Source organism: Chelonia mydas, chromosome 11 (assembly GCF_015237465.2).
Source record: "Chelonia mydas isolate rCheMyd1 chromosome 11, rCheMyd1.pri.v2, whole genome shotgun sequence".
NCBI classification, from domain to species: Eukaryota; Metazoa; Chordata; order Testudines; family Cheloniidae; genus Chelonia; species Chelonia mydas.
This window is the reverse complement of record NC_051251.2, coordinates 58,798,570-58,824,443: the sequence shown is the minus strand read 5'-3', so window position 1 is coordinate 58,824,443 and position 25,874 is coordinate 58,798,570. Positions and strand designations below refer to the sequence as shown.

Genomic DNA, 25,874 nt, shown 5'->3' with positions numbered 1-25,874 from the left:
CTCTCACTGAAACGACTGCAGTATGGGGGGAATGAGCTTTGCAGCTGCCTGCAGAAAACAGCAAAGAAGGCAATAGAAATTTGGATTAGTTATGGCAAGAAGAAATTAGTGGACAATGGTATCTGTGAATTTGCAACTGTGGGATTCTTTTCCCTACCTCTGAAGTCTGTGTCACATCCCCTACCTCATGAAAGAATTAAATATCTACAGTACTCACAAAAGACTGATGGTAACTGCTGTCTTTAATATCTATGCTTTTGAGAGATCTGTTTAAAAAAAATTCTTAGAGACACAGGGCAGGATTTTTACATGAACAAACTTGTTTTGTCTTAAAAACTATTATAAAGCTTATGTGCTTGTGCTATAGCACCAAACGAGGACACAGTTCTCCTAAGATTAAATTCCAAGAAATCAGGAAAATGTCCAGTGATTGAATTTTTCAGTGGAAAGAGCTATGATGTCACCCACCGCCGTGTGGGTCTGTATTCATGTAAGAATACAGTCTCCCACTTCTGACTCCTGGACCCCAGTCAAAGCTATTTCTTGGGATGACCTTTGCTTGCCTCTTTCTTCATGTCACAGGCCTTACTATCAGCTCATGATACTGTGGCCCAGAAAGATTTTGAACCAATCCTTCCCCCTCTACCAGATAACATCCCTGAAAATGAAGAAGCCATGAGGATTGTCTGCTTAGTGAAGAACAAGCAGCCCCTGGTAAGGAAGCTTTCTCATGTTTTGATTATTTGAACTTGTGCAATAGATTCAATAAAGTGTTTTGTATAAATGGGTTATTTATAAGCAATGCTATAGAAATTTTGTTATTTCTATTGTCTTTTAAATTGACAGACTCATCTTGAACAAATAAAGTGCCTCCTTGGCAAATGGAGTGGGAAGGAGGAAAAAAACTAACAAAATTTCTTGGAAGTTGTTTGCCCTTGTGAACTAAGGATTTTATGTTGTACTATGCTTGTGATAAATACAGGGATTAGCACTGGAAAATCATAACGTCAGAGATGGAAAAGATGTATTACAGTAGACCCTATGTAAGATTTTATAGAATGCGAGAGTCGGAAACTGGGCTGTATAATGACCATTTTGTTCATGTCCCTTAAGAGACTAGGTTTACACATCTTTTAAGGTATTGTGCACTGTACTTACGGGTCCTGCAATACTGTGCAGCTTTAAGGGGAAAAGGAATCTCTTTCAGTAATCTCCAGTCATTAAGGAGATCAGACTTGCAGTTTTAAAGGAATTGAAAGATATTTATTTATTTTTTTTATTTTGCCAGGGTGCCACCATTAAACGCCATGAGATAACGGGTGACATTGTGGTTGCCAGGGTGATCCATGGTGGGCTAGCAGACAGAAGTGGTAAGTGTCATTTGAAACACACAGCAGGGAAAAGTCGTTTTTTGTTTTTTTTCTGCAACTGTAAATTCTCTCCTGTTACAACTTTTAGGGACACACCTTGTACAGTACCATATAAATAGTAATAATTGCCTCACATTGAAGTGCTTCTGACTTTTTTTTTTATTTCTTCATGACTATCTCATTCCAGGTTAAATGTGTTGCATTAAAAAAGGTGAGACAGCCAGCTTCAAACACAATCTTACAGTATTCAGAGTGGTAGCTGTGTTCGTGCTTTTTGCTGATACAGACTAAGAGTACTTGTGGCACCTTAAAGACTAACAAATTTATTTGGGCATAAGCTTTTGTGGGCTAAAACCCACTTCATCAGATGTATGGAGTGGAAAATACAGTAGGAAGATATAGATATATACACAGAGAACATGAAAAGATGGGGGTCGCCATACCAACTCTAACGAGACAAATCAATTAAGGTCAGCTATTATCAGCAGGAGAAAAAAAACTTTTGTAGTGACAATCAGGATGGCCCATTTCAAACATTTGACAAGAAGGTGTGAGTAACAGTAGGGGGGAAAATTAGGATGGGGAAATAGTTTTTAGTTTGTGCAATGACCCATCCACTCCCAGTCTTTATTCAAGCCTAATTTGGTGGTGTCCAGTTTGCAAATTAATTCCAGTTTTGCAGTTTCTCGTTGGAGTCTGTTTTTGAAGTTTTTTTTGTTGAGGAATTGTCACTTTTAGGTCTGTAATTGAGTGTCCAGGGAGGTTGAAGTGTTCTTCAACTGGTTTTTGAATGTTATAATTCTTGACGTCTGATTTGTGTCCATTTATTCTTTTACATAGAGACTGTCCAGTTTGGCCAATGTACATGGCAGAGGGGCATTGCTGGAACATGATGGCATATATCACATTGGTAGATGTGCAGGTGAACGAGCCCCTGATGGTGTGGATGATGTGATTAGGTCCTATGATGGTGTCCCTTGAATAGATATGTGGACAGAGTTGGCAACGGGGTTTGTTGCAAGGATATACAGTTGCAAGTTGTATACAGTGGCTGAATGAAATCCTGTTAGGATGAGATAACCTGTTCAACTCAGTTAAAGGGGAAGATGCAACTACCAGAACTCTGAATTGGAACACATCAGTTTTGGGGGAACTCTAGTTTGGATAAGAATAGTTAACACTCCTTGAGTCCTTTTTCATAATCACTAGATCTCAAAGTGCTTTACAAAAAGGAGGAAGAATGAATACACCTATTCTACAGATAGAGAAACTGAGGCTCAGAGAAGTCAGGTCAATTGCTTGAGATTCCACAGTGAAGGCTATAACAGAGCTGTCTGCTTTATCCACAACACAATAATACTTCAGATCTGAAATTCCTGACTCGGGTCCGAATCTAGGATAGGAGCATTTCTTATTTCAGGGCTGTTCTCCAGTCTTCTGTTGCATCTCTGAACTTTTTCAGAATCACATCTTCTCTATAATAAGTGTCTTCTTTCCTGTACCATTTTATTTTAGGGTTGTTGTATGCTGGAGACAAGCTGGTAGAGGTGAATGGAGTTCCAGTGGAGGGACTAGAGCCAGAGCAAGTTATCCACATTCTGGTATGAAATGCACTTTACTTTTTTCTTTTTTCTTTTTCTTTTTTTATTTATTTGTAGCTCAAGTGTAATTATATGTACTCATAAGTGCACTTTAAAAAGAGCAGCCTAAATTCTCAATGTAAACTTTAGAGGGAGGAAGACCTACACACAAGCAATAATTTTACATGTAATGTACTACTTTGTCTGTTTTTTCATTGTGGGTGAAGTTCATTGTAACGATGCTGGTTCTGATGGGACCCAACTGGGAGTGCCAATTCAGGACAAAATGCTTAAAGCATGGCAGTTACAGCCCAAGGCTGGGATTTCTATGCACACCAAGGCAAACCAAACCAGCCAAACAGAGAAGACTTTTTGGTTTTACCCCACTGGCTAACCACAAGTCACGCAAGCAATTCCCTTAGACGCTCCAGTTTCCCAGTATCACCACCAGTAAAACTTGATATGGGGACAAATGGTTATGAAAACCCATACCCCAGTAAAAGAAAAAAGGTTCTCCTGATGCCAAAGGACCAAGCCCCAGACCCAGGTCAGTATATAAATCAGATCTTACCCACAAATCACACTGTTGCCAATCCTTTAGAATCTAAAATCTAAAGGTTCATTCATAAAAGGAAACAGATATAGATGAGAGCTAGAATTGGTTAAATGGAATCAATTACATACAGTAATGGCAAAGTTCTTTGTTCAGGCTTGTAGCAGCGATAGAATAAACTGCAAGTTCAAATCAAGTCTCTGGAGTACATCCACAGCTGGGATGGGTCATTCAGTCCTTTGTTCAAAGCTTCGGTTTGTAGCAAAGTTCCTCCAGAGGTATGAAGCAGGACTGAAGACAAGATGGAGATGAGGCAGCTGCCTTTTATAGTCTCTTCCAGGTGTAAGAACACCCTTTTGTTCTTACTGTGGAAAATTACAGCAAAATGGAGTCTGGAGTCACATGGGCAAGTCACATGTCCATGCATGACTCAGTTCTTTACAGGTGGTAGCCATGGCCCACATGCTACCTTGCAGGTTCCCAGGAAGACTACTTATGTGGATTGGAGTTTTCCAAGATCCATTGTCAGTTAAGTGTTTCTTGTTTGGGCACTAAATTTGCACGCTGCTTTCTCAAGAAGCTGACCAAATGCTTTACTAAGGCTACTTCAGAATCAAAACACATTGATGTACAAGTACATAGCCAACACTTATAACTTCAACTACAAAAATGATACATACACACAGATAGCATAATCATAACCAGCAAACCATAACCTTTATATAGACACCTTACCTGACAACTGCTGTACAATATTTGCTGCAAATATATAACAGTGGTTGCAGGGTATGTCAATAACATCACATTTATCCTGTGCAGTGAGCCAGCACATGGCCTGTGTGCTATTTAAGCCTTCCAAATAGGGCTGAAGTGGTGCATAAGCCCGGATCTCTGTGTAGAGGTGCATTCCACCCTTTGCCATTTGTACGAGGGGTCCTTTGGGACAAAATCCAGTAGAACCTCACTAATTCTCTCTATCTAAAATCAATAATTCAGCCAACCCTTACCCTAGCAGTCTCACTCCATTTCTCTGCAAAGGATTAGTGGCAGAATGCTGTCATAAGGTGTCATATATTCCTAAGCCTTCATTCATTTTACAAAATGCATTAACTCCTATGTTATCAAGTACTGTCATAAATAATGTAAACTAAAATAATCTTTGTCAAAATTAGCTAACAAAGATCACTCTGTGATGCACTATCCCTGAAGTTGGTCAGCTTGCTCACCAGGTCACAATATTTAGTATTCTTCGTTGGCTCTCTAGTTGTTCGTGCCAATCAGTGAGGTTCCAATCTGGTTAGTGTCTGTTTTTATTTGTTTATCTCTTGTGATTTCTCTGTTTGCACCTATCTTCAGATGCATAACACACCATTAGAAATACAAACTTCACCATAACACAAAATCTACAGATCTTGAAAACAATTCTTTTCCCTGCTTGTATGCTTGCCCAGCCCTATATAGTTAATTTAAATTAGATTTGAGAACTAAAATTAATTGTGAATTGATACTGAAAATAACAAGACATATATTTAAGGGAATTAGAAGTCTTAGCAAGGTTCCAAAGTTTCCGACACAGGAATTAAATCTATCCTTTTGCTTTAAAGATCTTCGTTTTAACAGTGATTCTGTATATGGCATTCTGCTGGAGCTAAGCAATTTCCATTCTTATAGAAAGGATATTTATAACAGGCTTTTGGAGCCATCATTCATTTTGCAGTGATGAAACTTAAAATGCTTTCAGTGTGTTACCAGTAGTAAATATATTTTGACCTTTTTTTATTTCTGAAATCTTTTAGTCTCTGTCCCAGGGAACAATTATGTTCAAACTGATTCCAGTTTCTGATCGGCCAGTCAGCAACCAAACAACAGTAAGAGATTCATTTATTTTTTCTTCCAGATTATTATTGTTACTGCAGTTAATCCAATAATGTCTAATGGGCAGTCTGCACAGTGTGATACGTGAGGGTAAGGTTGTTTAGAAGCATTTTTTGCCAGCCCAGCTCACAGAAATCTCTAATAACATGTCTCGCCTAGACATATATGTCTGCACTGAAATTAAGTTTGCTGTAGGTAATGTAATTAAATATAGCAAGCTGTGATAAAGATAGTGAAGGCATCTCTGGAGTGATCCAGAGGAGAAGGTCAAATTGTTCACAGTGTACTAGATGACTACATTTTTCTTGATCAGGAAAATAATTGGATTTTGGACCTGGTGCTCTTCCCATTGAAGTCAATAACAAAACTTTTGTTGACTTCATCTAAAGTCAGATTAGGCCCTTAGTTTGTAAATATTCATACACACTGTTACTGTATCTGTTCTGAAGAAGCTCGCCTTCACTTATGTCTGTATGTTCTGTATCAGCTCTATGTGAGAGCAATGGCAGATTACTGGCCCCTGCAGGACCCTGCCATACCTTGTGCTGATGCAGGCTTGCCCTTTAAAAAGGGTGAAATCCTTCAGATTGTTGACCAGAATGATGTCCTCTGGTGGCAGGCCAGGCAAGTCTCAGACCTGAGTGCCTGTGCTGGGCTGATACCTTCAAACCATCTTCTGAAGAGGTATGAAAATTAGGGTTTCTGAACTCAAACCAGAGAATGAGCCAGTTATCTTGGGTTTCATGATCTGAACTTAGCAATTATAGTACAGATTGATTCAATCAATAAAGACATACTGATGCCTGACAGACAGTATGAGCTTTCTGCATGTGTCTTCTCCTGTTTTAATAGTACTATGGACATTTGTGTGAAAACAGGATTTTTTTCACCTTAAGTCTGATTGTAAGTAATTCAGAGCAGAGGCATTGTCTTTATATTAGTGTGTAAAGCCCCTAACAATATCGGTCCTATATACACAAACTAAGATAAATAGCTTCAGACAAAGATTAAGGACTTTGGTTTCTCAGGGCTTTCCTTTGTGGTACAAAAAATGTAAAGATAAAAATCAGAATTTATGCCACAGAGGCATCATTATTTCTAAAAATCACTACAGTATTTTAAAGGTGTGTCTGAGGCATCTGTAGCTTTGTGTTTTTCATACTCAAAGCAGAGCTGACAGGTTTTTTTAAAATGAGAAACACACAACCACCTCCCTGTTTTCTGCATATAGTCAGTTTATATATAGAAAGGACCCTTTTACACAAAGTTGCCTAGTTATACAACTTCTCTAGCATGGTTCTAGAACCATGTTGTACTATCCAGGGTACAAACCAAAAAAGCATAGGGGGCCCCTAATTGTGCCAGACAACTGACTACTGATAAGCTTAGAGTTGTAACACACAGAGGCCCAGAGGGAGTTGTAATTAAGACTGTGTCAGAGAGATCCCAATACAGCACACTTCCAATCATGTGTACCACAATACAGTTAATACTGCTCTCCTCCATTACGTGCATTAATTTAAGGCAGTACTTTCAGGCCAGAGATGTTGAATATTGGCATTCTGATAGGTGTGGTAGGACACTGGCTTCCCTCCAATAGTTGTAGGTGGGCTAGACACTAGCTATGCTTCCACTCTTGGTGGTTTGTAATGGTGTTTATCCTTCAGGTAGATCTGAGCACTGTTGTAATTTTGTGTGCAGGTGATAGAATGGAGCATCTAAGTAGACAGTAATGCAATGCTGAATTGATTTCTTATTGTGTTGGATTCCCTTCTGTTCAGGAAGCAGCGAGAATTCTGGTGGTCTCAGCCCTTCCAGCCCCATGTCTGTCTCAAATCAACAATATGTGAGTGCAAAATTCTCCAGCTCCCAGTGAAAGTGGGGAGGGAGAAGACTTTTTGTTTCTTTCATCCAGTAATACAGAAATTAAACATGATCAAATGAGTTTATATATCAAGAATCATTCATTGGGCCATATTGTGACCTCAGAAATGCATTCAGAATCCCCACTGAAATCTGTGGGAGTAGCAGGTGTATCTGAATTTGGCACTTAACCTGTTTTGGATTCTAAGGATCATTATTGTTCTCAGAATACAGTATATTTAGGATCTGATCCTGTAAAGTGCTGAGCACCTTGAATTCCCATTTAAGTCAATGGCAGCTGAGAGTACTCAACACCATCCAGGACTGAGCCTTATATATAGGCTATTCGCAGCAAGAAATCTCTGTTTGTTCCCTCCTGAAGCGTTTATTAGACAAGTTTATTGTAGATTTCCATGGAAGGGAGACTAAGGAGTAGCTAGCAGTTCTGTACCAGAAAATATTCTGCAATGTGTCATGTATAGCATTTCAGTTACTGCAATCATACCATTTCATTTTTCATTCTTTCCTTTTAGAATAAATTTGATAGTTTTAAACTGTAGTTCTCTTATTAAAGCTGTCTCTTTCCTCATGTGAATGCTTGTTCATTGCGAATTTTAGTTGATTTCTGGGCCTAGTGTCTAAGCTGACATGGAAAAACAGATATAACCAATTGACTTTGTGGTTTATTTGTAAAGTAAGAAGCCAGAAATGTACCTCCCACCTAAACTATCCTTCTACTGGCTATAAATGCAGTAATTTCCTAGCCAGGACATTTATTTTCTCCTACTTCCCCTTTCCCTCTCCCACAACTTCTCTGTTTTTCTGCGGTCTGCATTATTACTTGCTGATACTTTTAATGACCCATGAGGTGAATTTCACAGTTAAGTCAATGCTCTGTATTTTCATCTTTCAAGAGTCCTTCGGATGCAGTTGATTTTACTTGGTAACTGTAGCACTGGCAATAGCTTTAGCTGTGTATTTATTTTTAACTGCTTCAATGGATTTGCCGTGGACAGTGAGTACTGTGGAAGAAGGTAAGAGATGATGCCTGGATGACACCACATTGCAGTACCTCACATCCCCTTGCAAGTCCAATGTTAGCTGATATCTAAATGTACAAGATACTGTCTGTTTATAAAGACTTTAAAAATGACTAGATGCTATACTTGTACTTACAAGGATACATGTCAGGATTGGTTGGGGCAGATTTCCTTTTACATCTCTCTGCCAAGTCTATCTGCATTATGTGTAAATAGGGTGACTAAACAAATGCTTCATTGTGGTTTTGTTAACTTAAAAATACCCATAGTATTTTTTATTATAGTATTCAGCAGTCATGTGTCTGATCAGATGTTTGAACTGGAAAACTCGGAGCTTGTGTTGCATGGAGAGAGGAATGGGAGAGTTTTGGTGGGCAGTCAGGAAGGTACACCAGGCTGCTTGGAAGAAGAAAAGGGTACCTTCTTGTTCTCTTGTTTCTGCACAGCCCACCAATGCTAGGAGCAGCTGTGAAGCATATATTAAAAGAGGCAGGGGGAAGAGGGTAGGGAGTAGGGCATCTTGCCTCCCTACTACAAGATGTTGGGCCTGAAGTAGGAATTATTGGGTGAACTCCTATTAATTGTGTTATGCAGCAGGTCAGATTAGATGATCCTTCTGGCTTTAAAATCCTATGAGTCTACTTTTGAGGGCAGTGCACAGTGAGGAAGGGTGACAACAGGTGGCCTGGTGGAGGACAGTCCCTGAAGTTTGTACCAGGAACATAGCCCGCTTGCTGTCACATTTTCCCAGCTGGGTAGCTGCCCCTTCATGGATCCAGTCTGCAGAGCTATACAAACACTAGGACAAAACTGTGTTTTGAGCACATCCGACTCTGAAAACCAGGATATTCACCCTATTCTTGTATGAACCGCTAAGTAGGGATGTAAAATGTTAACCAGTTAACTGGTAAGCATTAGTCTTACTGGTTAACCCACCTGAACCATCAACCCCTGGGCTGGAGCGGCCCCAGCAGCCCTGTGCCGGCCTGCCCTTTTAATCAGTTAACCATTTAAACTAAATATTTTTAATAGTTTAAATGGTTAACTTTTTAAACGGTATTTACATCCCTACCTGTAAGAGCTGACCAGTGTGGTGTGTGCAGTGGAGGGAGCAAACTGATAAGGAAATGGATTTCAGTTTCAAGCTTCGAAGGAATTACTAAAAACAGGAGAGAGAGATGTTTAAAAAGCTTTATTTTTCCAATTTTAATTTTAAAAATTGTCAGTGTACGTATAGCATTCTAGAAAAACATACACATGCAAAATATGCAAAGGGTATGGGGGGGGGGAATGATGTTCTGATAGTCATACTGATCATTCTCAAATAGATGATCTGAAATATAAACACTGCATCAGTTCAAATTAAACCCCTTTCTTGCTTCAGCTGGACAATTCAAATCAGATGTGTTGCCTCCCAGCTGGGAACCCTTTTGAGCACTGGTATAAGAAGCCTCTTTCCTCTGCCTGTTGAAAGAGAAAGTTATTAGTACTTCAGAGCGACGCACTATTGAAATATTAAAGATGTTTTAACCCAATTTGAGTTTCAGGGGGGATTAGTTTTATTCCGATGTTGAAGTCTTGAATTTGGTGATTTTTTTTTTCAATGCTTTTAGAGATCAGATTATTTCCTTTCTCTTTTTATCTGTTATAACCTGCAGAGGAGGACATGCAGATTGATGAGAAGTGCGTAGAAACAGGTAACTGACTTCATTTAAGGAGATTCATCTGTGTTTGCAGCAATATACCAGCCAGACAAAGACCACTAGTGTTTCTTGAATAAAATGGAACATCCTTATAGTGAGCTCATATATAGAGAAGCTCTATTTATAGTAGAGTGTGGGAAGTAGAGTGAAAGCCCCAGACCATTTCAAAGCACTGCAGATGAACAGATTGCAATTCTGGTTATAATGGATCTTTGCTTGTAGTGAAGATGTTCTGTTGAAATGAATGGCTGTTCTAAATACATAAAACTCAATTTGAGATCCAGTGCATTTACCATGCAGATTATAGGTTCAGTGGACCAAATTCAGAACTGATGTAAAGGGGTGAAACCTAGTTGGTCTCAATTTGGCTTATTAAACCTATAATATTAAGTTACTGTGGTTTTTAAGACCCTCTGGAACTCATTGCCACAAGTTTTCATTGAGGCAGAAAGCTTAGCTGGATTCAAACACGGATTGGATGTTTATATATTGATAACAAGACTATGCAGAGTTATACTAATACAGATTAAAAAAAACAAGCATTTCAGAAAGGATATAAACCTTTTTGCTTCAAAGCACAAATCAAACTCTTACTAATGAGGTTAGACAGATTTCTTGGAGGCAGGCTATTCCATAACAGGATTTCTTGCACTAGCCTCTGAAGCAACTGGCAAAGGCCACTCTTGCAGACATGATACTGCAGGGGTGGCCAACCTGAGCCTGAGAAGGAGCCAGAATTTACCAATGTACATTGCCAAAGAGCCACAGTAATACGTCAACAGCCTCCCCATCAGCTCCCCACTCCCAGTGCCAGCAGCTCCACCAATCAGCGCTTCCCCCTCCCTCCCCATACCTCCCAATCAGCTCTTTCGTGGAGTGCAGGAGGCTGGGGCGGTGGGGGGGAAGTACCGAGGGCAAGGCAGACTCAGGGGAAGGGGCAGAAGACGTGGAGTGTGGGCAGAGCCTGTGGCAGAGCCAAGGGTGGAGCAATGAGCACCCCCCGGCACATTGGAAAGTTGGCGCCTGTAGCTCCAGCCCCAGAGTTGGTGCCTATACAAGGAGCTGCATATTAACTTCTGAAGAGCTGCATGTGGCTCCGAAGCCACAGGTTGGCCACCCCTGTGATGTTGGATAAAATGAACTGCAGGTCTGATTCAGTATGGCAATTCCTATGTTCCTAAATTGCAGGATCTATTTTCCACTGTTATATTTCTCAATGCAAGTCAATAAGGAGTTTGAGTTAGGGATGATGTACATATCAGAGCTTTCATGTATACTGTGTTTGATTTCTGGAACATTAACCTTCTGAATGGGATTGCGTGAAATACAAGGAGCTGGATGTGCTTCACTGATGGTAAAAATGAGGAAAAAAATCAAAACCCCGAATCCAAACATCTTCAAACTCTGGTGGACATTTGGATTCCAGTTCTCACTTTTCAGCAACTTTGACAGAAGTTTGGATCCAGATTCTCACTTGACAGCTCAAGTTCATTTCTAATTGAACTAAAAGAAAGCAGTGGAAGTATGTTTGGGAAGTTGGCAGGAGTCAGAGCCTTATGTGGTCCTTACAGTATTGGAAGGGAAATAATTTCTGATGTGATAAAATTATTTTAAGCAGAAATAGTATTGAAACTAAATGTATTTGCTATTTTTGCTATCTGGGTGACGTAAAAGATGAAGAAACATTTGAGTCTGGTAAGTCAAATTCTTCTTGCTTAATTCCAGTTCTGTCTCATCCTCTAAGACTCAAAGACAAGTAAGAGGTATCCAACAAAAAACAAACAAAAAGCAATAGGATTTAAGTGTAATTCTCTCTTGAAAAGTGACTCTCTAAAATTATACCTGTTTACTCAGTAGAATTGCTCCCTGTGTTTATCCAGAGCCATATCTGGGTGACTTCAGTGACCAAAATAAATTTTTACTGCTGTTTGTTCCTGTTAGCCCTGCAGAGCCTATATACAGAAGGAAAAGTGAGCTCAATTCTGTTCCTTCTTATGCAGCAATGACAGTCATGTTTACTAAGCTCTAATCCATTACACGTTTTGCAAACCGAAGGTGTCAGAAGGGATAACTGGAAGATAATGGGATTTCTCAAGTATAACTGAGCCCCTAATTTAGTCCATGGTATCTTTATTACTGTGGATGAAGACAAATGAAGAAACTGTTTGTTAAATCCTAGTCTGCGTTTTCAGGGCAGGCATAGAAACAAACATTTATTATTGCAAACTGAGCTCCTCAGATATAAAATCATGACACTCAATCATGGAACCTCAGGATGCCATTTTTACAGACACTTTTCAGAGTACAATCACACTTTGAAAGCCCTGTCATACATGTTCAACTGTGTATCTGAAGTGCTACAAAACTTGGTCTTTTAGAACAAATTAAATCCCACATCACTTCTAAATTTCTCAGTTCAAATAATTTGCTTTCTTATTTTGGTTAAATTACTTGCCCTCTTCTTTTTCTTGCTGTGCTGTTGCTGCTGTACAAGAGTACCAAGGATCTGAATGGGGGCTCTTCCCCATCTGCTTCACTCCAGCTCACAGAACCTTCATTCTTCTCCTCTTTTGAGGGCAATGCTTGAGGCTTACAAAACAGAATAAGGGCGTTTGTGAGGAAGTCACTTGCATCTTTATTTAGAGCCACTAATGCCCTTTTCCCCGCAATAGCTGCGTTCTTGGAGAATTAGTTCAAATCCTGCTCATTAGCTGAGTCCCCTCTTTTCTGTTTCCAGGCAGCCAGGGAAAAAAGTCCAAAGATCACTCCCAGCTCAGGCCTCCGCTCTACCTTGACAACTGAGTCATTGGAGCAACTATAGGTTGTACTTTCCAAGTACACTCTTAGAGAGTGGCCAGAGCCAACTCTGTACCTGAGCACTCTCTTGTTTAGGGAGGTAGGATTCAGATCCAAGTTTTGTGGTTTGTCTGGCACATGCTTATTTTAATTTCAAACCAGCATTGTGTGTTTCATAGCTTGCACTCAAGTTGAAGGACATATGAATTGGTCCAGTTTTGCCCAGTTAGGCTTGAACTTGGTCTCCTCGGAGCCCTAATTTTTCATCTCTCTCTTCTTGTTTGTACATACTTATCCAAATCTCCAGAGGAGCTTAAAGAAGGTAACTTTAAACTTTTGTCTCCTATAGATTTTAAACAGTAATCTGCTAAAGCCAGAAAAATACTACAGACGATAGCTCTGTTACCTTTGGGAATTCAGCCCATTTCAGTACATAGTTGTTGAATTTGCTTGTTAACTCTGGGTGGAGAGGTCAGGTCAGGCAGAGGAACAAACAAGAGCTCAGGAGGAAATGACCATGGAAAGTGAGGTAGGCAGATTAAAATGAAATTTTATTTTACTCTGATCCAGAAATCTGTCATCTTTGCTAACCAGGCAATTTATTATCGCTATACACCTTAGCCTGAATGTCTTCAGAGCATGCTCCACAACCCATTATTTGTCAGAGACTTCTCACTATAACCAAACATGAGGTATTATTAGTATATATCCATTGATGTACACAGGCAGGAAGCAAAGCTTCTAAGAACCTGAGAAAAGTGAAGAGTAGAATCTATTATCAAGTCCACTATGGACAACACCATGTGATTCAACTACCTTTTTGGCACTTATTTGTTCATGAGGCACCCATCGGTGTAGTGTCTAATCTTAAAAGGTAATCCCATAGCATGCCTGGCACTTTCCAGGTGAATGTAAAGACAATGTCCTTGCCCTGGAACAACTTCCATATAAAGTTAGACCAAAGAGAAATGAGATCTGAACACTGCTGTCAAAACAGGTTTCTTGCTAGTTATTTTTAACTTTTTTCATCTCGTTTATTATACAGTTTGGAAATGTTTTATTATAGAAGAGTGATACGAGATTTGTAGGGAATTAGAAATCAGGGGCTTTGCAGGAGAAGGGAGTTTTAAGGAGGGAATGTGTGCACTGTTCAGGAAGGCTGTTCCAAGCACACAGCACAGCATGGGAGAAGGTCTGAAAATGAGAGCAGGAGAAGGAAATGAAGGAGATCGGTTAGGCAGGTGATTTGGGCAGTGGCGAGGTATCAAAGTGCCTTTGGTTGTGAAATCTAAGGCTGAGATGTAGACAGCAGAAGTTTTTACAATTGTTCTGGGATTTTTTTTTTTAGGTTTACTGATATTTTGAGCTCCCAGATTCTTGATTATTTTAATATTGCATTTAAGGAGTTCATGCCGGCTAGATTTCACTTGAAGAACTTAAATTGCACACCGCTCTTCTACATTATGAATATTTAAAAACAGTGTGTGACACTTTAGCTGTTCTTTTTCGAAGATAATAAAGTGAGGCATTTAAAATCTTATTTAGACTTTCTAGTGGGCAATGAGCTTAAATTTCACTTTCATAGAAATGTTAGTGACTTGGTTTAAATCTTTGATATTATTCAGTACTTTAGTAAACTGGTCTCTACTTCATGACCTTATTTCAGTGGCATTATCAGTAACTTAAATATTTCCAATTCTGTGATATGAAAGATGAGGGGAAATTCAATTGACTGTTCAGTATTCACCCTCCTTTCTCTTTCCTGCTTGTTTGTTCTTCATGCCTAGAAGAGGAGGAGTTCAGTGGATCTGGCCAACGGGTCTTTATTGGTATGTGGTGATTAGAAATAGGCAAAAGGTTTGATTTAGACTGGATGCTTGTCTGAAGCTAAATCCATTGTGTGTGATTTTTCTCAGAAGCATTCCTTTCCCTTGCCTCTGAAAATTCCCTGACCTGATCTGTATTCACTTTGCCTTTATAGATCCCAGTAAGCTGTCCTTCCCTTTCAGCTCCTTGCTTGTTGATTCTTTTCCAATAAGCCCACCTCCCCAGTAGGTTGCCAGCCCCTGCATAACTTAGCTGCACTAGGCTTCTGGTCCTTCAGATCTCCCCCTTAAATCTCATGCTGTGGTGTGAACGGCTTCTGGGGCTTTCCCAAGCTATACAGTGCAGACCATGTGAGGTTTCCATTGCTGGGGATGAGGCCAAGCAGCAAGTCTGGTAAGTGAATTACGGAACTCTTATGAACTGAGCTGAAAAAAAGGTTGAATTCAGTTGAGAGATTGGATGAATTTTTGGAGCAGTTACATTTTCCAGAGCAAGTCACCCATTCCTAATGATCTATATGGCTGGAAATCTCCCTCTGGTTTGTTTTGCAGACTTGTTTCTGGGGGTCTAATTCTGGACAAAGTTAGAGTGACTTTCAATACTTGTGCTTCTATTTTGGAAATCCAAGCTGCTTTCAGAGTCCCCACCGAACTCTTGTATCGAGAACTATAGATAAATTATTTTCTACCTTAAGAAAAGCTACAACTCACAGTATGTTCTTGGTAGCTTAGTTGGAGATCATTCAGATAGTGGAACTAGTTATCACCTGCACCCACTGCTTGGATTTCAATATTAGTTACTTTCTGCCCTTCTCAGCTGGTTTCCGTAGAAGCATGCGTCTCTGCCGCAGGAAATCCCAGAACACCCAGCAGCCCTGTTATGCACGGTGTCCCAGCAGCTGTTGCAGCGCAGCAGCAGCCCCTTATGAGGAGGTGGTGAGATACCAGCGACATCCCACAGATCGAAACCGACTAATTGTGCTAGTGGGTAGGTTCCAGCAACTGACAGGAGCATGCCCTCCAGACAGGGATGCACCTACTCATGCAAATCTTACAAGCTCTAGTAAATACAGAGGACAGTGTCCTTACTGCTCAAGTGCTTGTGGAATGAGAGATTCAATAAAAGCCTGATCCAGTGGGAGTCCTCCCACTAACTGCAGTGGGCAGTGACATGGGCCCTAACAGGTAATTCCTGAAGGTGGTCGACCCAAAGTTTGACCTACCTTTTATTTTTTCCAAACATCAGTTTTATAAAGTCTGTGTGCTTGTATGTGGTTCCTGTTGTTCCAAAACATTTCCTTCAATGCTTCAAAAGTTTCAGCAATGCAATACTCTCAGACAACCCTACAGTAACAAATATTGGATGAAAACTCATTTCATCACAAAAACGGAGTCCAGTTTAACTTCAGTGGGTTATTATATAAATAGCAATGATAAAACATTTATAAATCCTTTGTGACCAAGACGTTGAAGTGATGCTTTTATAAGACTATGGTTAAGAACAAACGGAAACAGCAATGGAGGGAGGGATGTTAAAAACCCAGCCTAGAAAACTTCAGTTTATGCAGCTGGGAAAGCTCAGAGGATATCAATGTGGATATCGGCCAGTGGAGCGGCAATGGTACTGCGGCTGTCATGGTTCCTGCCCTGCAGCCCTCTTTATCCCCTCCCCCTGCCTCCTGGGTGGGCATGGCCCTTCTGCAGCCTCTTGACCATGAAATGCCCCCACTCCCCGGCACCCTGGGCAGTTGCCCTCACTGCCCACCCATAAGGCTCGCCCTTAGCGAGTATCATGATATGTGATGGGTTGCTGGTCCTAAAATGGAATTTTAGATTTAATAACTGTTTGAATGGAAGCTGCTCATATTTTTGCTAGGCGCAGCATTCCTGGGTATTTGTGGTGAGGGGAAAACTTCTCATCCTGCCTAGATCTGTACCTGTTCTGAGATATATCTAGATCTATAGATATAATTCTAATTAGTATTGCTGAGTCCCCTTCTGGCTGCAGCTATTTTGCTAGAAAGTGATGACCTGATCCTGCAGAGTACTAAACAGTCACAGCTCCTGTTGAATTCAATGGGAACTGTAGGTGCCTTGCACTTTTCAGGGTCAGGCACTTAATTTGTGATGCCACCAATTGGGAAGCCCAGTGGAGGAAGCAGTAACGTGATTTCCATGCTAGTCATTTGCTTCACCAGTTCTTGTATATGAGATAATACCGGAACATGACTGTTATAAATATGATACACTCATAGTTTTAGTAAACTATTTTATGTGTAGTCTCAGTCATTAATGTACTGTGTGGCTTTTTTTAAAACTATCCAGGTCCTTCAGGGGTTGGCGTGAATGAGCTAAGGCGGCGGCTTATTGGAATGAACCCTCATCATTTTCAAAGTGCTGTACCCCGTATGTGACATGTTCCTTTCACTCTCTAACTTCCTGTTTTGGGGAAAGAAAACATGAAATATCAACTCCCTTTCTCCTGCCACAGAATAGTTATAGACTCTTTGCTGCAGGAATGGTTTCCCTATCAATCAAGAATATTGAGCTATCTCTGAATTTGTGAATTTGTTAAAAGGGCACAGATGCCTAGACTAACAATACACATTCCCTTTTATTTTTGTGGGAACTACAGGAAAGAAGGAAAAGCTACTTTCTAAAGGGGCTTTATTTAAAATATTGTTTTTGGCCAGTTTTTGCAACTGGCAGGGGAAGAGGAAGGATGGTCTTTGGGTTAAGCCACTGTTACTTTGATTTGATTCTTGGTATGCCTGGGTTTGATTCTTGTTATGCCAATGGATTACCTGCGTGACTTTGGACAAGTCACTTAATCTCATTATACCTCATTTTTTCTCATTTGTAAAATGGGGCTGAGGGCCCTTCCTAGGGGAGAAGTGAAGATAAATTCATTGAATGTTTGTTTATAAGGTGTCCAGATATTATGGTAATGAGCGCCATATAAATACCCAGATAGACAGGAAACTAGCAAGCCTTGTAGATTTCCCTTCTAGCATACTAAATCTAAAGCAGATTCTCACAACTTCTCATCTCTGACTTGAATGGAGAGATGATTGGCATCTGCTCATTCAGTACAAGGTTTTGTGAAGATAAAACACCAGAAGTGCAAGGCTCTAAATTCCTGTCTTAATAGTTTTAAAATTGATAAATTGCTCCAGTTCTTTCATTGATTTGATAAATTGATAAATTGCTCCAGTTCTTTCAATCTTTCATTTCTTAGCCTTCTCAAAGAAATTAACACAATATAAAGTGGAGTGGTGCAGGCCATTTTTAAACTACTGCAGAACAGTTTTCATGCACTGCCACTTGTCGAGGTGGTTTTATTTTTTTGGTGTAGCAGGAAAGTTAAATTGGCGGGAGGAGCATTGCAGTGTGTAAAACTCTACTGTTTAGTCAACAAAAGCTGACTTTTGTCAACAAAACTGTGTAGTGTAGACAAGATCTAAGTCTAATGGTTCACTGTTCCTTCAGGAACAATGCCCATTGTGCTTAAAATGGACCCCAAGGGGTAGTGTGGGGACACACATTCAATTTTGGAAGATTTACTGACCTCACTCTAGTGTAGACAGGGCTTTTGCTGTGAGCTAGAAAGTAGAAACCATTAGTTATATTATTTCCTTTTGATTACTTGTGAAAATGAACAGAGTTTTTAAAATTTATATATTCACAGCTCCAAAAATGGAGTTTGGGAGTCCTGGCTTTTCACTATGAACTTTGTTCTCAAATTGATTTACTGAAGAAAGAAAATACTTACAAGAACTTTAAAAACTTTTATTTTTCTTTCTTAAGACACCACTCGTGCTCAGAAAAGCTATGAAGAGAATGGTCGTGAGTATCACTATGTATCAAAGGAAACATTTGAAAACATGGTATATAGTCACAGGTAATTTTGGGATTCCTATTGCTTTCATCTCTAAAGTTTAACATGCTCCAAGGCAGGGATAGTCTTGTGGTTTAGCCCAAATGCTGAGAGTCAGAAGACCAGGGTTCTTTTCCTTTTCTGCCACAGACTTCTGGTGTGAGCTGTAGGATATGTGTACACTGCACTTAAAAACGCACAGCTGGCCCATGCCAGCTGACTCGGGCTTACTGGACTCAGGCTAAGGGGCTGTTTAATTGCAGTGTAGATGTTTAGGCTTGGGCTGGAGCCCAGGCTCTAACTCTCTAAAGTTGGAGAGTCCCAGAGCTAGGACTGCAGCCCAAGCCTGAATGCTTACACTGCAATTAAACAGCTCCACTGCCCAAACCCCATGAGCCTGAGTCAGCTGGCACTGCCCAGAAGTGGATGTCTAATTGCTGTGTATGCATGAATACCCTTAGGCCCAGATTTTCAAAGTAGCCTCTCCTTTAGAGTGTGTTGGTTTTTGACTGCCTAATTTTAGCAACCTCGGACCTGATTCTTAGAAGTTCTGAGCACCTGCAACTCCTGTGGACTTCAGTTGGAGTTATGGGTTCTCAACACTTCTGAAAATCAGACTGTACGTTTCTAAAATAAGGCTAAAACTGAGCACTCAAAATCAGGCCCTGATCCCACATCCACATCTTTAGTGGGAGTGGGCCTTGCAGTCAAATGTATCTCCATGAAGGCACCAGAACCTTTAAGAACCAAATTTTCAAAAGTGCCCTCTAACTTGTATGCTGCAGTTTCCCCATTAGTAAAATGAGGATATTTACATAATTCAAAGGGCTGTTATGAAGCATAATTCATTAAAGCATGTAAAACACTTTGGATACGTCTACACAGCAAAAAAAATCCTGCAGCAGCAAGTCTGAGCCTGGGTCTATAGACTTGGGCTCACACCATAGTGCTAAAAATAGCGATGTAGACATTCCATCTTGGGCTCTGAAACCCACCCTCTTCCCTGGGCTTCGTAGCCTGAGCTCAGGCCCAAGCCAGAAGGTCTGTAGTATGGCTATTTTTTTTAGCTTTGTAGTGCAAGCTCCATGAGCCTGTCTGTAAACCCAGCCCCTGAGACTCACTGTCACAGGGTTTGGGTGTGGGTTTTTTGTTTTTTGCTGTGTAGATGTACCCTTCTTCTTCGAGTGCTTGCTCATGTCCATTCAACTTACGTGTGTGTGCTTGCCACATGCACTGGTGCTGGAAGTTTTTCCCTCAGCAGTATTCGTAGGGGACTGGCTCTGGTGCCCCCTGGAGTGGCGTGCACATGCCGCAGTATATAGGGTGCTGCTGGTTCTCCCCACCCTCGGTACCTTCTTGCCGCCAGTGACAGTGCTGGAACTGTTGCTTCAGCTAGTGCTGTTGCTGCTCATTCGTACGAACTAGTTATCTCTTGTATTATAGTGTATGTAGTTTTCTATTAGTGTTTATAAATCCCTTAGCTATAGTTAGAGACTTCGTAGGTTCTGAATTGGACTTTGCCTCGGGACGGGGCATGTCCCAGTCCCCAGGCTTTAAGCCCTGTGATTGCTGCAAGAGGCCCGTGCCCATTAGTGATTCACACAGCAGTTGTCTGCGTTGCTTGGGCGAAGGACACGTTAGTGAGAAGTGCAAAATTTGCAAGTCCTTCAAGCCAAGGACTAAGAAGGAGCATGATATTGGTTTAAGAGCGCTTCTTATGGAATCAGCCCTCACCCCAGCACCAGAGCAATGCTCTGACTCTGCACCGAGCACCGTGACCTTGGTACGCAGCGCCCCATTGGGACCATCCACTGGCCAGCACCAGTTCCCATCCGTGGCTCCAACCAAGAAGCCAAAGAAGGTGATGGGAGGCCAGTCTCCAACTTCCCGCAAGGGAAAGGATAAAACAGAGTGTGAACAAGGTCCCATGCTAGGCAACTCTTCACCCATGTCAGGATCTCAGGCCCAAGCTCCAGGAGAGTGATGTAGCCCAACCCGTTCCCCGCCGGCTGCCCTGGATAACGGCAGAGGCCTCCATCAGCTCTGGGTGCCGTCCATGCCAGAGGCCCTGCAGGCAGCACAGGAAATCATGTTCCTCCCGGTGCCACCCACACCAGCTCCTGCGGTTTCTCAGTCATGGGGTAAACGCGCGTTCAGGCCACTTCGGCCCTCAGCAGCACCATTCCCCGTCGTGGGGAACGTCTAGGGGTGAAAGTAACTTAAAGGACTTACCGGTACTCCGGAGTCCTGAGCAGGGGGCGTGGCCTCGACCGGAAGAGGCGGGGCCTTTAAATACCCAGGCCCTTTAAATCAAGGTTTAAAGGCTCCAAGGCTCCGGCTGCGGCTGGGAGCCTTGTGGCCTTTAAATCACCCCCAGAGCTGGCAGCTGGGAGCCCCGGGGCTCAGGGGCGATTTAAAAGGTCCCGGGCTCTGGCCACCGTGACCACAGCGGCGCTCTGGGCCCTTTAAATTGCCGCCGGAGCCCTACCGCCACTACCCCAGGGCTCCAGCAGCAGGGCTTGGGGGGTGCTTTAAAGGGCCCGGGGGCTCCGGCCGTTGTGGGGGGGGCCACTGCAGGGGAGCCCGGGGGCTCCGGCCATTGCTACCCCAGGGCTCTGGCAGTGGGGCTCGGGGGGCACTTTAAAGGGCCTGGGAGCCCAGGGCCCTTTAAAGCATCAGCTTGGGGAAGCCGGTCCGGCACGGCGTACTGGCTCTTGCCGGTATGCCGTACCGGCTTGCTTTCACCTCTGGGAACATCCCACCAGCACTCGCCCTCCCGTAGCCGCCATGCATCTGACCACAAAAGGCAGATGCAGCGCAGCCCCATTTGGTCCCCAGACCTTGGGCACGGGCAGAGAGGCTCGAGGCGTAGCTTGCTGGCCACCGGGCGCAGACCTTTGGAGGCATGCACCCCCCAGCAGGAGTAGCGGTCCTGGCACCCGGTATCTACGAGACTGCTGTACCGCTCCAGGGACCCGTCGAGGGATCGACGTCACCATTCCTCGGACTGTTGCCAATCCCGTAGGAGGACATCACCACATTTGGGCGCTTCCCGGCACTGGGCCCACTCCTCATCCCGGTACCGCTTGTCAAGTGCGAGACTTAGATCACCAGCTCCAAGCCATCGCGGATCCGTCGAGCGCCACTGGTGCCTAAGACCCCGCTCCAGATCAGACTCCAGGCAGAGTGACTGGCACCGGTCAGGATAGAGCCACCGTTCCTCTCTGTCCTGGTCACCTGGGAGTGACCACTCAGGATCCAGCCGTGGTTCAGAGCAAGGTTCCCTGACAGCGGGACAAGCTCCGGTATCGGGGGTACTGGCTCCATGGTCAGCACCAAAACCAGCCCCATGGCCTCAGGCCAGGTTCACCCAGCCCTCCCAGGCCGCCCGCTCGGTGTCCGGAGCCTCGGAGAGACCAGCTGCCTCTCCCGCCCTCCTGTGGCGCACAAAGCCTTGGGTGCAAGGACCCCGCAGGTCAAAGAGGGAGCAGGGGAACAAGCCACTGGGCCACAAATGGTTGTGGAGGACCCTACTGCACCGGCATCTTCCTCGTCATCACCAGACGAGGCTATAACGGGGCCACCTCTCCCGGTTCCTCCGGATGATGGTAAAGCACACCAGGAACTACTGAAGAGGGTCGCTGCTCTTCAGGCGGAGGAGCTAGAGGAGCCTTCGGATTCTCTCTTCAATGTCTTCTGCTCCACAGCACTGGCCAGGGTGGCTCTACCCTTCATGATGGGGTCTCTAAGATCACTAATGCCCTGTGGCAAACTCCTTCCTCCCATCTCCAAGAGGGCCGAGCGCAAGTATTTTGTGCCATCCAAAGGCCACGAGTACCTGTACACCCACCCTGCTCCCAACTCCCTAGTGGTAGAAGCAGTTAACCACAGGGGACGACAAGGTCAACCCGGGGTACCCCTAAGAACAAAGACTCCAAGAGACTAGACTTGTTCGGGCATAAGGTTTATTCGTCCTCCAGTTGAGGGTGGCCACCCATCAAGCCCTCCTGAGATGCTATGATTTTAACATGTGGCAAGCCATAGCCAAGTTCAAGGGCTCCCTTCCTGAGGCTTCTAGGAAGGAGTTCTGGGCTATTATGGACTAGGGCACACCTGCTACCAGGACCATGCTCCCGGCAGTGCTCCGGCGCCAATCATCAGAGCCCACTCAACCAGAGCACAGGCATCTTTCGTGGCCTTCCTGGAACACTTCCCAATCCAGGACATCTTTTGAGCCACAACGTAGCCCTCAGTGCACACATTCACAGCCATCTGCGCCATTTCTCAGCAGGCCAGGGATGACGCTGAGTTCGGCAGAGCGGTGTTGCAATCTCCACATCCGTGAACTCCTACCCACCTCCGAGGGGTACTGGTTGGGAGTCACCTAAGTTGAATGGACATGAGCAAGCACTCAAAGAAAAGACAGTTACCTTTTCCGTAACTGGTGTTCTTCGAGGTGTGTTGCTCATGTCTATTCCACAACCTGCCCTCCTTCCCCACTGTCGGAGTTTCTGGCAAGAAGGAACTGAGGGTGAGGAGAACTAGCAGTGCCCTATATACCGCGGCATGTGTGTCCCCTACAGATACTGCTGAGGGAAAAACTTCCAGCACCGGTGTATGTGGTGAGCACACACACCTAAGTTGAATAGACATGAGCAACATATCTCGAAGAACACCAGTTACGGAAAAGGTAACAGTCTTTTTGAGATCCCGATGGTTAGCCCTACATAAATGCAAAGTATTTGTTTTGTTCTTACTGTAGTAAATACTAGTGTAGAATTTCCATATAGATGTCTTGATACCAATCAAAACCATGACCTCTGAACCTTCTCATGTATATTTGGAGGGGAAGTGGATAGAAATACATAATTTTGGAGTCTCTTCAGAGACTGGAGATTTGGATCTGACAGTCCTGTTTAATCTAGATTTTTATCCTCAGTAAAGGTTCCTATATCTTAATATCATTCAGTTTTCACAGAGGAGTAATCCTTCTTTAGCTCTTCAGTCTCTTGATTTCATTGCTAAATGCATATTTCAGAGGCTGTCACTTAAAGGGTCTGCTTCATTTCTCTTCTCATTCTCCCTTCTCACCCCTCTTGCAGAATGCTGGAGCATGGGGAATACAAGGGACACCTATATGGCACCAGTGTTGATGCTGTGCGAACAGTTCTTGATGAAGGGAAGATCTGTATAGTGGATTTGGAACCACAGGTAAATAGGGGGATCTAAGACTTAAACTTCATGGAAGAGACTGTCATCTGCATCCTACAGGTCCTGAGAACTGCTTGGAGAGAAGGTTCAATTAGCAAACTTGCTATAAAATTGGATCAGGATTCATTAATAAGATTGTGTACATTGTAAACAACAAAGTGAGGTGGAGTATATACATGCACACATGCTATCATTTCTAATGTGCTTATCACCATGGTTTAGAAGTCTATTCTGGTTATTGTATCACATACTTTCAATTGAAAATTTTCCAGGAAAAATGGACACTGACCCATATTGCCTTATACTGTGTTGTACAATGAGACAGTACATCCTGAACGAATGCTACTAGCAACTGAAAAAACTGTTCGTTCATAGCTTGGAAACTTAATCCAGTAGGAGAGACGGGAACGTTTAAGAAAGAATGATTCTCCTGAGACAGTCTAAAGCGTCCCCACCTTAAATTTACATTGTTGTGTTCTTTAGACTTTAAAAGTAGTACCACTGCAATGTCACTGAAGAAACACCTTCCCCAATTCTCTCTAAATGCTTAGAGCAGGGGTGGCAAACCTGTGGCTCTAGAGCCACATGCGGCTCTTCAGAAGTTAATATGCGGCACCGACTCCGGGGCTAGAGCTACAGGTGCCAACTTTCCAATGGGCCAGGGGGTGCTCATTGCTCCACCCCTGGCTCTGGCACAGGCCCTGCCCCCACTCCAGCCCTAAGCCTGCTGTGGCTTCGTTCCTCCCACTCCCCCTCCAAGCCTCCTGCATGCCACGAAACAGCTGATCCGGAGGTGCGGGGAGGGAAGGGGAGGCGCTGATCAGCAGGACTGCTGGTGGGTGGGAGGCGCTGGGGGTGGGGTGGGAGCTCATGGGGGGGCTGCTGATGTATTACTGTGGCTCTTTGGCAATGTACATTAGTAAATTCTGGCTGCTTAGGCTCAGGTTGGCCACCCCTGGGTTAGAGGGAGAACCCCTTTTTCCTCTTCCTTCTCACTGATCGGTGAGAACCAGGGTGGAGATGATAAAAGAATTTTTCAGAAGCTGCCTGTGTGACTTGAGATTCTTTTATGAGGCGGAATGGTCACTATATCTCCTCAGCGAGGTGATTGGTTAGAGAAGTTTAGGTTGTATCACCTTAAAGATCTAAAAATGTTGCTCCTTAGATGGAGCTACTATTCTTAACTGGTGGTCACAATCAGTGCTTCAAACATTAAGATACCTTCCACATATGCTCCTCTTTTGGGCACTGCAAAAAATATTTCTCCGAAGGCCAGAAAAGAACAAGATTTCTCTCAGCTCCCTTTACGATTCCTGATCCATTTCTAGACCACTCAGCCAAATGAAAAAGTCAGCATGTTGCTAGTTCACATAGGCTTTCTTCTTTCTAATTCCTGGCCCTCGGCTTGCTGGTAGGGAGGGATAAGGCTAATAAAGGTCTGAGTTAGTAGTTGTCAGAAGGTGCTGAAGGCTTTAAGTCCCACAAAGAACCCTTCTAAGATTTTTCTAAATTACTCCCTTATTTGCTGGTATTAATTCTTCTAATTTTAAAGGGCTTCCATACCTGGGTGTCTCTGGGAACCTAACAAAATATCATTTAAAAACATAACTGGAAGAAAGACTCCGTGGTGCAATAAATTCCAGAGGGAAACTTCCTTTAGATACATGGACCTGGAATTGTGCAAGCTTTGACTTGGTGTAGTGGCTTGTGCTGGTTGAAGAAATGAAGATAAGTTACACAGCCTCAGGTGTGAAGTGGTGTGCTGCTCAAAACCATAACAAAACAACCTACCATGAAGGCTCCTATGCTGCGCATTGATGTTCCCTGTGCTCCTGCTGCCTTTCGAGTTTTTCTTCTTGTCCATTTCTTCGCCTGAATTCAGTTCTCAATGAAAAAAGGAAATTTTGATTTTGCCACTGTGGCAGAACATACTTTTTGAACTCCCCCTGCTTTTCACAACAGGTTACAAATACTGCTTACTCACAGTGATCTGTTGACATCAACAATTGCATCAGTGCATGGAGAGAAGGAAACAAAAGGCAGACAGTGCCTTGCAATACATGGAGCAGGAGAATCAATCTTTTCCAAAGGCAGCCCCAAAACCAAGACAGTTTTGAGCCTCTAAAAAGGAATTACAATTGAAGATTTAAAACTCCCTTAAAAGGTAGCGGATGTAACCT

General features: G+C 43.0%; 1 protein-coding gene across 1 annotated transcript in view; it reads left to right on the top strand.

The window, feature by feature from the left end:
* Positions 1–25,874, top strand: part of MPP4 (membrane palmitoylated protein 4) — a 41,211-nt gene that overhangs the window by 12,796 nt on the left and 2,541 nt on the right. The window contains exons 6-20 of the mRNA XM_043525056.1: positions 583–714; positions 1,289–1,370; positions 2,886–2,971; positions 5,300–5,371; positions 5,866–6,062; positions 7,160–7,224; positions 8,258–8,275; positions 9,940–9,978; positions 11,659–11,679; positions 13,088–13,102; positions 14,568–14,609; positions 15,424–15,594; positions 16,932–17,012; positions 18,414–18,507; positions 23,586–23,694. Coding sequence (XP_043380991.1) covers positions 583–714; positions 1,289–1,370; positions 2,886–2,971; positions 5,300–5,371; positions 5,866–6,062; positions 7,160–7,224; positions 8,258–8,275; positions 9,940–9,978; positions 11,659–11,679; positions 13,088–13,102; positions 14,568–14,609; positions 15,424–15,594; positions 16,932–17,012; positions 18,414–18,507; positions 23,586–23,694 — 1,224 coding nt within the window. The remainder of the gene's footprint in view (positions 1–582; positions 715–1,288; positions 1,371–2,885; positions 2,972–5,299; positions 5,372–5,865; positions 6,063–7,159; positions 7,225–8,257; positions 8,276–9,939; positions 9,979–11,658; positions 11,680–13,087; positions 13,103–14,567; positions 14,610–15,423; positions 15,595–16,931; positions 17,013–18,413; positions 18,508–23,585; positions 23,695–25,874) is intronic.